The sequence below is a fragment of the Nothobranchius furzeri genome, chromosome 2 (assembly GCF_043380555.1).
Source record: "Nothobranchius furzeri strain GRZ-AD chromosome 2, NfurGRZ-RIMD1, whole genome shotgun sequence".
Lineage (NCBI taxonomy): Eukaryota > Metazoa > Chordata > Actinopteri > Cyprinodontiformes > Nothobranchiidae > Nothobranchius > Nothobranchius furzeri.
The window spans coordinates 4,095,369-4,110,916 of record NC_091742.1 but is presented as its reverse complement, the minus strand read 5'-3'; the positions used below and the strand labels follow the sequence as shown (position 1 = coordinate 4,110,916).

Genomic DNA, 15,548 nt, shown 5'->3' with positions numbered 1-15,548 from the left:
ATTGAGTCAGAATCTGGTGTGTTATTGGCTGAGAGTCCTTCACAACACATTTTTAGTGCCAACAGATCATAGAGATTGTGCATAATGTTGGCAGGTGAAATGCAGTCCTTCATATAACTTTTGAAAGCATGTTTGCTTGAAATCTAATCATCTAGTTATGTCTAGTGTCCAAATCCTAGGTGTGACCTGGTTGGCTGTTGCATTAGTCAGAGTTTGTGTTTGATAAATATATGATATGCACTTCTGCCTAAAAGATGGACCCTTACTAAGGATCCATGTATCATGCTTCAGTCATTTAAAAATGAAGATATCTTTTCTGAGTGTTTTCCCACTCATGGCTTGCTGTTTTCTGTTGTTAAACTGCAGATCAAAGCCTTTCTTCAAGTGTAATTTATGTATTTACAACCATCTCCACAAACCCTGCAGAGGAGAGGAGTCACTCAGTAAGCTCACTGAAATCAGCCGTGAGTTTGTTACATTAATCCTGTAAAATACAATCTCCTCTAAAATCAGTTTACTTCTAGTTTCATCTTCATAAAAAGCTGTAAAGACACTCGTCCCACTGAAGAGTTATGTAGAGCAGTAATAGATTTGTCTGCACAACAGCCTATCCTTAAATGACCCTGTCGTCATGGGAGAGGTGGGAGTTTCATTATACCATCGCTTGTCCCATCACTGCATGATGAACGGCGCGACTGCGTGTTTGTGGGAACGTCATTGAAAAGGATGAGGGAGTAGTTTGTAAAGTGATAACATTTATTTAAGTGAAAGGTAAGTTAATGAGCAGGAATGATGCTGGTTTTTGATTTTACATGTTTGTTGGAGTTTTGTTAAAAGTTTGCAGATTTATGATCATTCGTTCTCCATGGAGCATTGTTTTTTTTTTTTTTTTTTTTACTAAATACAACACGCCTCAGTAATTGGGCAGCTTGTGTAAAACTTAAGGATTCTTGCTCCGATTTCAGTTCTGAATACAGTGCATAATACTGAAAAAGAAAGTCTTTTTTCCTTGTTGTCAGTGAGTTTGACAGAAAAGCTGCTGAGTAGCAGCAGTGACAGCGAAAGCCCTGGGGCTGCCAGTGTTGGTGGTTTATGCGTCTCAAGTTCCTGCAAAGCTGTACATCTTTTAAAAAAGGAAGAAAATTATTCTTTCTCTGGAGGAGAAGTTTGGAGATTGCACTATCCTGACTTTAGGATTTTGCTAAGCTAAAACGGATTCCTGTGGCTATGCCTAATACGGTGAAGAGATGTTGTCTGTGTGAAACTCAAGAGATTTGTGCCACAAAAGACACGGTCAAAATTGTTCATTTAAGCATACATTTTCCATTTGTGACAGCTAGGTAAAATTTCCTTCTCTGTTACAGGTATTTCTGAAGATTAAAAACTTTACAACGAAGGAAACCATGCAGACCACAAAGCGGGCTTGCTCGTTTTGATTCAGCCGTTTTCATTTCAGTGGAGAGAAGAAGCACCTGTGTGCTCATCCGTGAGGAAGAAAAGCTCTAGATGACACAATATATTTGCAAACCCTCTCCGATGTAAGGAGTGGTGCTGAACGCTGTTGACATTCATGAAAACTTGTAATGGGTTCTCCGTGGGAGGCGGAATTTAAAAGACCAGCCATGTACGTGGGAAATTATGCAATTTGAACCAAAAACAAAAAAAAATTTGATAAATTAAATTTGATATGCTCCTGCTGCGATGACACCGAGTTGAATCTAATCTGAATCTAAGCACTGCAGATTACACACCATTAAACGGGTGGTTTCAGGTTAGCAGCAGCGGGGTGGTATAGGAAGAGGGCAGCCGAGGGAAACAAATAAAGACACAGCATCCAGCCAGAGTCGTGTGACTGATGGGTGAAGTAATTGAGCCCAGCAAAAGGCTGTGGAGAGAGACAGCTTACCTACAGTAAACATTCCTGGAGGTAATAAGCCCACCGTCAACCAGTTGTTGTGGTAATAGGAGCTGAGGGGGAGGACGACCCGCAGAGGTTAGACATCTCTCTCACTTTCCCTGGTTGGGAACCTGACTATGAGGCGGTGGGGTGAGGAGAACATGTACTGTATAGAGGAGTTAACAGGAGCGAATGAAGGAAGATGAATACGACTAACAAAAGGGATGAGCAGTTTTCATGGTTTGAAGGGTGAAGAAGCTGAAGCGGAGAAGAGAGGAAAAACACAAGCTGTGGAACGGGAAAACCGCATTACAGTAAAAGAGCTCATCATACACTTAGGCACCCACTGTGTCAGAGTCTGAGCTGCCTCTACCTATAGGAGGTACAGGCGCTCCAACTGTGCATCCAGCAAATAAAACATCGTCTCTTGACACGTTGGCATGGGTGTACGCGTGTTCTGTTGTACTGTATCCAACTAAATATAATTGCATAATGGTGAGAAGTAAAACCTTTCTAACCCATCAGATACATTTTCATGTTTCCTTGTCATTTTTATTGAATCCTAATCTTTAGAAAGCAGATTCTCAATAAGCATGAAGTTGTTTATTAAGATGTGATGCTGCTAACCATAGTGTTGATCACACTTATGATGATTGTGTTTTCCTGAAATAATAAGGATGAATGGTGTGGAACATTATAAAAAACAATTAAAAAATATCTTATTTCTTATTATAACTCAGCAGGTTGAACATGAAAATAGTCTCCTACACCTGTCTCCTGCAGTAGCTTCTGATAGAAAATAGACGTGAAACTCTAGGATTAGAAAATCCTGACCGATCTACATCACACACTCACTTAACACTCATGGTCTCACCCATCTTGACTCACGATGGGGAAGGCTGTTGTTGGTTTAGTGTCCAGGAAACGGCGGAGAAGTTCCCGACTAGTATGTGCTAACCGTTAGCATTAGCATCTTCACCACATGACAGAAGCTCTTCCGGGCTTGAACTATTTGTGGAGATAAAACATCAATGTTGCTGTTATCCAATCCAAGGCGAGGTGTCCAAATTTCAGGAAATAAGACTCCCAACAGCCGTCGTCTAAATCTCAGCTGTGATGTGGGTCACTGCAAGTTCGTGGAAATGGAGTACCCCCTCTGGGTTGGCTCAGACAACCTCCACCACCCCTTTGTTTTCCTGTCACACCTGCTTGTATTAAATATTAGTCTGTGACCATATTTGGTGAGTTAAACAACACAGAAACTGTACTGTGGCTCTCTAGGAATGTCAGAATGGTATCCTAGAAGCATGTGGGTGTGCTGGAAACGTTAGTTTCTTATCTTTCCTCTGAGCTGAATCGATGTGGTGTCCCACCCAGCAGCCCATCCCTTAGGGGACCAGATGGGAACAGTCTGTGGAGTGAAGTTATGCCCCATAACCCAAATGTAAATGTGCATCATAAAATGAGTGCTCCCTTTTGCTGTTTTCTGTCTTACTGGTTTATCACACCGAAATATGTCGCGATTAAATCGAGACTGATGCAGGAAGAAGCGGAATGTGGCGTGTGGTTATCGATTGAAACATAGTTCAATCAACGAGAAGCCTACTATTTATTGATTCTTAAATATAATGACGTTTTAATTCCCAGGCATCATCTTGAGATCACTGTGTGCCTCCCAGTGAGATCAATAGGAGAGTTATTTAAGGGTACACAGAAAAGTGTCAAGAGTATTTCCTCTGTGCACGCTCAAAGAAGGACTCCAACCAGCAGGGGGCCAACTGCAATTCAGAAACACTTCCCGTCCACTGAACGGCGTGAACTCTGAATAAATTGTTTCATTCAGAGGCCGAAAGTGAATGTCACACCAGAACTTAGCAGCGGGCCTCACACTTCAGTAAAGCCTACTGTAAACAGTAGGTGTTGAGTTTATAAGAGTTTATGGTGCTGGAGGATTTTAAGGTCATGCTTTTGTTGTTTTTACATTTTTACTCCTGAGGACTGCAGTAATATCGAAAGCTGGGGGTTGATGAAGGGTTTTTATGACAGTAACTTACAGAATATGTGATTTCATACATATTTTCCTGTGTGAACATTGCTGCTTTGATCAGAAACGTATATTTTTCTTTAATGGATTTGTGGGTTTGGGGTTTAAAATCCGCTCTCTTACATATGTGGTATAGTCTTAAAAATAGTCATATCCTTTATTTTAATTTGATGCTTTTCTTATATTTTAGTATAATTAATAAGCATCAGTTTGGCACTAACATCTGTGTTTATCAACTAATTTTAGACTGTTATGAGCTTTCTGAAGCTTCTTGCTCAAATATTCCTTCCTTATTCATCCACTTTACTGTATTATTTTGATGTCAATAACATAATTCTACAAAGTGATCTTTTAATACTTTTGTAGAAGGAATAACGAATCATTAAAGGTGTGTATTTTTCCTGGTGATAGGGGCCAGTAGATACCTAAATTGTTGTAAGCAAGCTGTATTTTTGTGTTGGTAAGACCTTACCAACGGAGCCCCATTAGGGTCAAAAAGCCCTAGGGAGTGCAAACTTCAGCAAAATGACAAGCACATCAGACTCCCTTTCATCAGTGGCAATGAGTAATGGGGTAAATGTGTAAAACAACAACGTTTATGAATGGTGAACGTTTTGTAACCGTTTGTTACAAATCTGTAAATGCATTTTGTCCTCACAGACTCCCGTAGAAGGAAACATGGCATCTAATATGGTGTCGCCCTCATGCTTAGACCCGCTCCCATGTATTTTAGACCTGATTTTTATGGTTATATGTTAAGAAGCCGACAACAGTTTTCAACAACTGGGCATCATTTAATTTATTTTTAACAATATTTAGATAGATATTTCCAGAGATAATCGATAAAAACTACACATTGTACCTTTTAAGTGAAACTCATGACCCGGTCTTGTCACCTCTTTTCTCACATGCTGATGTGCTAGAGACCAGAAGCCTGTAGTTTAGTTTCTGCTTTCAAGTTCAAATCCTGCAACACACACACACACACACACACACACACACACACACACACACACACACACACACACACACACACACACACACACACACACACACACACACACACACACACACACACACACACTGGCAAAGTGGGTGAGGAAAACAGGACCTTTTATAATGAGTCTTATTATGCATGTTTTAGTTGGCCATTTCTCAGGGCTCCTGGGACATTTTAAGTTCCAACAAAATTTTATATGCTTTATAGAGGCTCAAATGTCAGTTTTAGATTGCTGATAAACTGCATTCTTGGTCTTCTTTAAATTCGATCCCAACAATCACCCCATAAACAATCATGTCAGAGCGACAGGTTTTCAAAGGTGCACTGGCCACCCAGTGCAGTATTTGGTAAACTTAATGTTCACAACTTTTGCACATTCTTGCTGTGTTTGTCTTCTAATTCCATTTTTGGTTCTTTTTTAAACACAGATAAGGTTTTTCTTTACTTTGCTGACGGTTTCGTTTGCGGCTGCAAACATCTTCAGAGCTGACGCTGATGGTGGCGTCACTTCCTTCTCCGTTTATCCGCGGGCAGCAGAGGACGTTGTCGCCCTCTGCTGCCCGCTCTCCCCTGTCCGATTCTCCGAATCAGGCAGACCGACGGGACCCTAAACATAAACACATATAGGAAACCAACACACTCAGACCAATACTTATTATGGACATCAGAACACCCCACCATACACAAAATGTCAGTAATCACATCCCTTAAAAGCAACAATATTTACCCTCTACAAGATTGAGGGAGCTGAAGGATTCTACATAATCATGGGCTAATAATGACCTGGCTTTGTTGCAACTGGACATGTAAGTAATAATATTTCTTGTCCAACAGTCTGGATTGTTTTACTTTGTGGTTTATTTTAGCATTAATTGGTTTGTGATTGTGTTAGCACATTGTTAGCGCTAGCTACAGCTTGGTTGTTTACGACAGTTGTAATCCCTCTTTGAACCAGTAGGGCAGAGGAGCAGTAACCCTTTCTAGTGTTTACTGGTGTTTAGACAATTTTATATTGTTCAGATTACAGAAGTGTCTCTGAAAAATAAGATATTTACATTACACACACAAATCTACCAGTCAGCTCTTTCTATAATTACAGACAGCATTTCATTTTGGCATTTTCTCTGTTAATTGTAGGTCTGCTCACCTAAACACAAAGGGATAAAAAGGGGAATAAAGCACGTCTGTGTGTGACAGCACTGGCTGTAATTTCATCCATATTTAATCACAACCTTCATGTTTATGGTTTCCCTCTTAAAGCCACATGAACAATTTTACTGCTAATGCAAAATAAAGATTTTTTCCTTTGCAACTAGTTATTTAAATAATTCAAGTGGTCAGACGGAGTGGCTTGTATTGCACTGCAGTTAGAGGGTTATGAGATGAGTTTGTTGGTGAGGTCGCTCCACTCTGCTTCTCAAACATGTGTTTTACCTCCATCTTTAGGTTATCTTCCGAGAATGTTGTGATGACACTAAAACGTCTCTCTGAGATCGATAGTTGTTTACTGAACTAGGCGCTTGCAGCACTCACAATCAATTTCCTCTCACTCGTTTAGGAGCCAGCATATGAATTCTGGTGTTCCTTGCTTCTGGTTATGAGCTTATGGATCGTGAGCTATGCTGGAACCCCTGTAGTAAGTTTTCGGAGGTGTGTGTAAGTGTGTGTGTGTGTGTGTGTGTGTGTGTGTGTGTGTGTGAGACCTTTGTAACTCTGGTTCCTTCTCTAACAACATCTGTGTGACCAGTGAAGGTCAGCTGTCAATTGTGGCTAGTAGTTAACACTTCCAGACGCGAGTTTTACCACTTTTAATTTACTGTTTGCATCACAATCCGTTACTTTTTTATAGCAGTTTCTTGGACTTGTGCAGAAATGTAGTTGTACAGCGATTTGTAAGACTTTCATCAGGACAAACGTTTTCATGAACGAACTGAACAAATAATTTGTTTAGCATCTCACATCATTCCTGCCAGCTGGTTTGTCTTGTATAAAATCCATTTTAACACAGCCCTGAGCCAAACACTGTGCGAGTCATTATTTTAGGAGATACGGTGTGAACGAGTTCAGATGATGCAAGCTGCGTCATTTAGTCCAATCTGTTGGATTTAGCTTTTTATCGATTTGTCGTCCTCAAAGTGACGAGGAATCTATTCTTTTTTTCCAAGGGAATTAAATCTGAGTGTTTGTGAGAAGCTCTGGTCATATAATAAAGTTCACTTTTACTCTCTAAACCAGTGAACCTCCACTGGCGGCATGTGGGCCACATCCTGACCACCAGACCTTTCCACCCATCCCCCAACCCTTTGGTCCTAACGCCCCCATTTGGGGGACTTTGAAGTTTAGCAGCAAAACCCTAACCCACCAAGTTATGTCAACTGGTTCCACTAATTGTTGTTGCTTAAAAATACAGAATAATATACATTTACTTTGAACACATTTAACATTGCATATTACTCACGGATGCACTGATGTGAAAATGTAGGCTGATATTGATATCCGATTTTAAAATCGCTGTTATGTTAATGTTTATGTATTTAGCAGACACTTTTGTCCAAAGCGACTTACAAGTGATAATCGGCATGTTGCCCTTGAGGCTAACAACAACAATAAAAACAACTTCACATCAATCATGGAGCGGAGGGAACAAGGAGTGGACAGTAGAGAAGGGGGGACGGGTGCAGGGAAGGTGCTAGTTAAGAAGATGCTCTCTGAAGAGCAGGGTCTTCAGGAGTTTCTTGAAAATTGAAAAGGAAGCCGCTGTTCTGGTAGTGCTTGGAAGGTCATTCCACATTTGTGGAACGATGCATGAGAAAAGTCTGGATTGTCCTGAGCGTGGTGTAGGCACTGCTAGCCGACGATCCTGTGATGACCGGAGCGGCCGGGCCGAGACGTAAGCCTTTGCAAGAGGATTCAGGTAGATGGGAGCCGTACCATCTCGGACTTTGTATGCTAGTGTTAGCAATTTGAATTTGATGTATGCTGCTAGCGGTAGCCAGTGGAGCTCAGTGAACAGAGGGGTGACGTGTGCTCTTTTTGGCTGATTGAAGACCAGACGCACCGCTGCGTTCTGAACGATTTGAAGAGGTCTCACAGTACAGCCTGGAAGACCAGTTAGAAGGGCATTGCAGTAATCGAGGCGTGAGATGACAGTAGATTGCAAAGTCCACAAAAAAAAACAATAATGAACAAGAGTCTGCTTCTAGACCTGCAGAAAGAGAGAAGAAAAAAATGGGGCACAACAACAATACAACACGATCCAATCACTGCGTCAACTTGATGAAGAAATATAAAATCAACATGGTTTAACTGAACAATCACACGATAATAAATCACAGTGCATTAAGTGCCCACCACAGCCTTAAGACATGTGTTGAATGTGCCCAAGTCCATACTTATGAGAGCACCATGTGAGCACCTGTGTGTGCACACGTGCTTGTTTATGTAAGGTTTCTCTATAGGAGCGACCAATAGAGTGTGAGGGACCACAGATCTGCCCCCTTAAGATGCGCAGGAGACGGAGGGAGCTCCAAGTCCCAGAGATCCAGGAGTTGCCCCAGAGCGCAGGAACTCCAGGGAGACTGCGACCAGAAAAGCCCCCCCCCCCCCCCCGAGAGAGTCCCGGGAGATAACGGCAGCAGGCCCGCCTGCAGCCTCCCACCCCCTAGCCAGCCGAGCCCGGGACCCAGCGACCCAGGACCCAGGGGCGACCACCCCCGCCGGGGACCCAGCAGAGCCCAGGGACCCAGACCCCACCAGACAGCCACCGGGATTGATCAGGCAGACGCCAAAAATCTTAAACTCCCTGACCTGAGTTTTCAATTAAAGGTACACTATGTAACAATTTCACAGTGAAAAAATCACAAAACATTCTAATGTCTCAATTATGTTGGAATGAAAGTTACATTGAAACAGATTTCCTTTACAGCTGGCTGGGGGGTTGTCAGTTTTGCTCCTTTTAAAATGGCCGAAGAGGGACATAGTCTTTGTTTATTATTTGAGAGACTGCGAGGTTGGCGGATCAGGGTGGAGTCGGCGCTGCATCTGTCAAAACGTAGCAGTGTTTTGTAAAGAACCCAAGCCAGTTACATTAGCGACCCAGAAGTTATTTCTTGAATCTCTAAGAAGCCACATCATCTTTTTAGTATCAGGAATAATGGTGATTTACAAGTAAATATTCAGCTCTAACAATATCTCAAGCTACTTTTTCAATTACCAACATCTCGATATTACAATGAAATGCAACATCTACTAATTGACTTCCCATTGTCACCCCGCCTCACCCTCTGAAAAAGATACACAAACGGGAAGAAAATGGAAAAAAATATTAGTTAGCCCAGTTTTATTTATCAAACCAATACCGATATGCTAAAAATGACTAACATCGGCTGATATTTATTTTGATGCTGATAAATTGCGCATCTCTAATATTACTCCACTTTTAAGCAGCTAGGTTTATTGGAACCAGTTGAGATAACTGGGTTAAGAAAATTCAACATTTAAATTTTTATAGTGTATAAACCTCTACCTAATTAAAGGATCTAAATTGTTTGTGTTCTCATTACAATCTTTTCCAAATAAACTGCAAAAAATGCTCTCACATCTACATGAACACGCATCCCTTCGATGCACTGGCCTTTCCCAGAGGGATTCTGCCTTTCTAACAGGAAGTGGAGTGTTGATGATATAACTGGGATACAGGAAGTGACCTCATTAGATGTGGATCACAGAAGGATGATGCAGCTCCATTGATTTTTAAGAGTTTATACATCAGAGAGGCAGAAATCCTGGATTAAGTGGGATTTCAGGAATCAAGTTGCTGCTGTGCTGTTCTGTGATAGTTATTTGTGCTCTTAGGTGACTGTGTTTGTGTTTGCTCATGTTTTCGCCGTCTGTAATCCCTCAATAGTTTCCTAAAATAGATGCTAGTCTTCCACCCACTGTTTCATTTTGTGTAATTTCTTAATATTTAGGTCATATTAGATGGGAGAATCTTAATTTGTTTGATCAAATACATACTTTCTGCTCTTTTAAAAAAACCTGTCAGAAAAAAATAAAACCTAAAGTTTCTCTACAAGATTTATTGATATTTTTGTTTCGGTTCCTGTAAAAGCAGCAGTTCTGAAGCCTTTTACCCATTTTCACCAGCTAGTCCTTTAGTCTGTTTTTCTTCCTATTGTTACTGCACTGGCTTCACAGCATGCGTACAATTTCCTGTCTGCATCTAATGCTTGACTGAAATTAGATGCATGCTGTGAAAATGAGCTCGTTGGGAGAAAACATCTAAATATCACAGAAATCACTTCTTGCTTTTTAATGTGAGTGACGTTTTTCAAAGGCGTCGGCAGTTTTCTAAGCTTTTTCAGGATAAAATAGGAGGGAAAAAACTGAGCGAGTGTTGATCGGCTATACTTACATTCAACTTAAACACAAACACTTGACGTCATTGGGCAATAAACCGCATTATCACTAAGATTTAATAAACACTGATAAATTGAAAAAAAAAAGTTTTATAAGCAGATGTGCTGAAACTGTCATGTTAGCGGTGAGTTTTTTGACCCAGGACATGAAGAATCAGTCTCAAACACAGGGAATCAAGCAAAAGAAAGAGCTTATTAAAGGAGAACTGAGAACGCACACAATGTGTGTAGAAGAGCTTGGGCTTGAGAGGAGAGTTACTGACTGTAGATCGGTAGTGGAAGTTTTATAGAGAGTAGTGGCTTGTGGCCGAGTGCTCAGGGAGACAGATCTGAGGAGGTGGTGAGCTTCAAGGCGAGGTGGTGGCTCGAGAGCTCAAATGGCTGGTTTTCCAGAGTTCCAGGAGTAGTGAGCATTGGGAGAGCGAGGTGGATGGGAAACAAGCAGACGTGGGCTCGGGAGAGGTCCTGGAGGTTATTGCAGTAGATGATGGTGGCTGGAATACCTGAGGAGGAGGAACAAGATTAGGGACTCAAAAGCTACGTAGCTACAAACTCGAATGTTCTGGCTAGCGATTCTCCACTTGGTTGTAAACCAAAGTGAGTAATCATCTGGCGTTGTGGTGTCGTCTGCCAGCTCCTTAAATAGCCCGCCCCTGGTGATTGGGAAACAGCTGCTGCTGTCTCTGCTCAGCACCACTCACCTGCAATTAAGCTCAGATGGTCAGGTGGTGACCACTTACCTCAGACCATGACAGAAGCGCTTGAAGATCATTTAGGTGAGTGGGAAAAATTACAAAAAATTCAACAAAACATGCTTAAAGTTTACAGAAATGTTATTTTTCCAAAGACATAAAAAAAGAAGGAACATAAGTCTAAACTGTGTTATTTATTTATTGTTTTTATATTTTAATGTTAACACCTTGTGACTTTTATCTTGCGAGGCACTATATAAAAGATTGTGTTCTTCTTATATAAAAGATTGTTTTCTTTCGTTCTTTCTTTCTTTTCTTTCACGTTAAAATCAGATAAAAGGATCATTTTTTACTTTCTTCAGGACGAATCAACCAACATATATCTGTGCAATGTTGAACTTCATTTACTATTGTATGAGAGGTTTGCATCAGATAGTTACAAATTCTAATTATATAAACAATTTATATTTATACTATATCAACAAATATGAGTAATCACATTTATCAGACACAGATGAAAGGCTAAAGGTGTTTATTTAAACATGTGTGCTTGTGTTTGTTACCAAAACTCATTAACCACTGGAGGTATTTTTAAAAACCTCTCAAACATTTGATTTTAATCTATAACTTTTAGGGTCAACTCCCATTTATGGTGGTTACCACAGTCGTTCTCAATAAGTCAATAATGGAGTAAGATATTTAAGTAAAAAGCTACTGGGTAAAATGTGGCACGTTAGGTCACGATTATTCAGAAATGACATTTTCTAGACTGAAACTTTCCTTTTCCGCCTTATATTTTCTTCTGCTTATATTTTATCTATGCTTCCTCAGATTGGTTCTCATCAATCATTAAGTCAAGTGTAAACTCCTGAGCCATATATTTCTCCTTTTACTCGAGGAATGTGGAGCGTTCCCTTTGTAATACTCCTACTACCTTTAGCTCAGTTCCCTAACGTTAAACTTCACATCCCTCTTGCCTCGAGCCGCACACCACTGTATTTCACGGATTTCAGTTTTTTTCTTCTTGGATCTAATTATCTTAACCCTTAATAAATACAGAATTGTCAAATGTGTTGCATTACTTATTTTCCTTCCACTCCTCATTGAATTAGTTGTGGTTTTGAAACGTGCCATTTCACAGCATCTAATTTTACATCCTTCAGTTAAATAAACCCCTCAAACAGAAATCCTCAGCACACATCAAAAACACTTAAAGACCCTCAAGTATGTAAATAATTTTTATTAGCTAGGCGCACTTCAAAGTGTTTGACTTATGAATATTCAAGGTTGAATTGTGTTGTTTTTTCCTGCTCACTTGACAGCCATCTGTCTGAATGGCTTTGATGCTCTCCTCATATCTGCTCTGCTGGTTAAAATGCTGCCACACACACACACACACACACACACACACACACGCACGCACGCACGCATGCGCGCACACACACACACACACACACACACACGTCTAATATACGTTGTGCTTTTTAACGGAGCCCTTTAGACTCAAACCTCCGTACAGCATTTAGTTTTTGCGCTGGAGGAGTTTTTGGAGTTTGCCATGTCCTGCTGACTGTTAAAGGTATACTATGCAACTTTTTCATCTTTTTAAAACATGTTCTTTAGTACTCTGTGGCCCAAATATTGCCTCCTGTTGGACCAGCACGTTGCCTGTTTGTTTTAGATAGATTGTAAACGCAGCTGATTTGTTCCATTTAGTGATGAACCGCTCCTGTCGAAGCTAAAGAAGGCTGGGGAGACATTTCAGCTGTTAGATTAAGGTGTTAAAAAGACAAACTCACAGTTAAATTACCACAGAGAAATAATAACAGGTACTAGGGGGTGCTAAAAGCAAGTAAAACAGTCAAATTTTCCTTCAAATCGATGAAAAGTAAACTGGATAATACAATATTTGTATTTACTCCATAATTTAAACAAAAATTTCCTGTTGTCAGGATTTCTTTCAGATGTAATTTATCATTACTTATAAATGTTAAAACTTCTGCCACTTTGTCTCTGAAACTTTGCCCCTTTTGCCACCCTCTCTGCTTGTTCAGGCCTCAGGAAGTGGGTGTGTGTTGTGTGTTGGACTGGTTTGGGGGAGAGAGAGAGAGAGGTAGAAAGAGGAGGGGAAGGGAGGATACTGATTAAAATAATAAACAGCTGTGTGATAGACGGGGGCTAGTGGCCAGCCAGATCAGGAGCAACAGCGGATGGGAGAGAAATGGGGATACCAGCTTGTAAGTTGGCATGATCCCATCAGGGACCATAAAGACTTTGGTCATTTTTTTAAGATAGTTTCCTCTTCTCACTGGAATGAAAAGACGGTTCATCTCTTTTCTATTTTAGTTTTTCAGCCATGAGCAAAATGATCAGCAAAGCTCAGACTCAGAGGCCAGCTACTCAGGCTTCCTGCCCAGGATTGTGATGCTGAGCCCCAGGCAGCTCTCTGCGAACATGTGGCTCCAACAGAAAGAAGAAGGCATTCTTTGACTAAGTGGCCCAGCCTTGGCAGTGATTAGGAGGGTGTGATAGAGCGAGACCAGACTGAGGCTTGAGACCTAAGGGGCAGCTAGTGAGGGAGACACCGAGGTACCTCTTTGAGCCTTTGTTACTGATACCTGGGGGAATCAGAGGACAAACCATGTGCCTCTTTGTGCAGCTGACTCTCTTCTTGAAGTGTGGCTGGCAGGAATATGAGGGTTTTTATCTCAGTAATTGAGCACAACTGCCTTGGCCCTGCCCTGGATTGGATGGCTGGACATCGTGTAAACAGCTTCTTTCATGCCCAGAAGGGAAGTGGAGGAAGGGAAGCACAGCGGGGCCAAAGGAGAACGGCAAACCTGTCCTCAGCCACTCGGAGGTCCACGGAAGCCCAAGCGTCCCTCGAGATGAGCTGTTATCTTCACACTCCTGACCTCCACCCAAGATTTCTTGGATTTCCTCATTGGTTTCAGTCCCCTGTTCTTGGCTAGAAGAAGTCTAATGTCTGCCTTCAGCTGTGACTTCATCCAAACTCTACTGGCACCCATCGTCAAAACATCCAAGACCCACCATGGCTGCGGGGTGTCTGTAACCCCTTCAACGTGGCTGCCTATCAGAGAAGGATGCTACTGACATGGACTGGGATTGGGCGAACACATGCACCGGCACACATGAAAGAGTGCTGCCAAGGAGTGTGTGAAGTGCATCAGTCGCCTGCTTTTGGACTGCGACCTGGATTTGACCCATCTATGTTTGAACTTTTTACAACTTCTTTGTTTCTTTTTTGTTGGATTGATTCTCGTTTAAAGCCTGGAAAAACCGCTGATTTCAACCTTGATCTTGACGGTTTATATGTTGATCGTAACCACTGGAGGACTCAACTGTTTTCTCCACACCTTTAAAGTCATTGGATACTTTTTGACAGCAGAGAAGATGTAGAGCCTGAGGGGGAGTGGGAGGAGCCACAGCTCACAGTCCATAATGATTGGCTTGAACTTCAGTTTGCAAGAACTGCTCAGAAGGTTGGAACAGGTATACATATCTACATGTGATTTATACAGTCTGTTTTATTGTTACGTCAAAAGGAAATTAGAAGTAATCTAGCGAAGAATCCAGCTAAAGGTAAAGCAAAGGGATTTGAATGAAGGCAACTGGACTTCTTTGGTTTCTTGAAGAAAGGGTCAAGCTTATAAACTGTAGCCTTGTACGGTGTAAAGATGTGTAGAAGGTGGATGGTGTTTGTAGGGTTTTGGCAGGGTCTTTATGCACTTATTACAAATATATGATAGCACAAGAAGAGTCAACAGTGGTTTGGACCATACACAAAACAATCCCCCACAAGTGCCTTGGGATTTATATCGTAAGACGCGCAATATTAAAAAACAGTTTCTTCTTCTTTCTTCTAGTGAGGATGGAGCCTTTATTGTGCTGGTGTCATATTGTGGTCCTGGGTGGAACGTGGCAATATTATTCATGACGATGATGTTGTGCTGAGCTTTGTGGCAACTTGTAGCTAACATACTGAACATATTGAAGATACAGGAGGGCATTTTAGGGATGCAGAAACTAGACAAGGTGAATACACTGAACTTGACACGACTGCTTTCATATTTAGGAAGGTTTTCTAATAAGTCCTGTAGGTGGTGGAGAACATTGTGTTAATAGTCTGAAACTTGTGTAAAGGATGCTTTGGCTTAGTTGGGGTTATTGTTCAATCAAAAACTGCTATTTTGTATAAAATTAAAATGATCAGAAATTCAGAACAGCAAATTTGACTGCTTTTCTGCAATTATAGTTAAACTATTCATTTGCTACTCTTTTCCTCACTCTTGCATATCCTACTCAATAGCCCTCAAGGTTTTTAATTCACTTTTTGTAAGTTTGACAAATTCACTTGCTTCTACATGATTACAAACATTTTCTACGTTTAATGACTGTAATAACATCTCATGTCTGAATCAGTAACTCATGACTAATATGGAATAGTGGCAAACAGAGTCCAGTTGTTTCTGACATG

At 41.1% G+C, this 15,548-nt stretch overlaps 1 protein-coding gene across 13 annotated transcripts in view; it reads left to right on the top strand.

The window, feature by feature from the left end:
- Nucleotides 1-15,548, top strand: part of utrn (utrophin) — a 208,672-nt gene that overhangs the window by 107,396 nt on the left and 85,728 nt on the right. Inside the window, exon 1 of one of the 13 annotated variants that reach the window (XM_070543143.1) lies at nt 14,415-14,563. The exons of the other annotated variants lie outside the window; for them this stretch is intronic. Coding sequence (XP_070399244.1) covers nt 14,513-14,563 — 51 coding nt within the window. The 5' untranslated portion in view covers nt 14,415-14,512. Of the gene's footprint in view, nt 1-14,414; nt 14,564-15,548 lie in introns of those variants that run through there. 13 annotated transcript variants of the gene reach the window in all.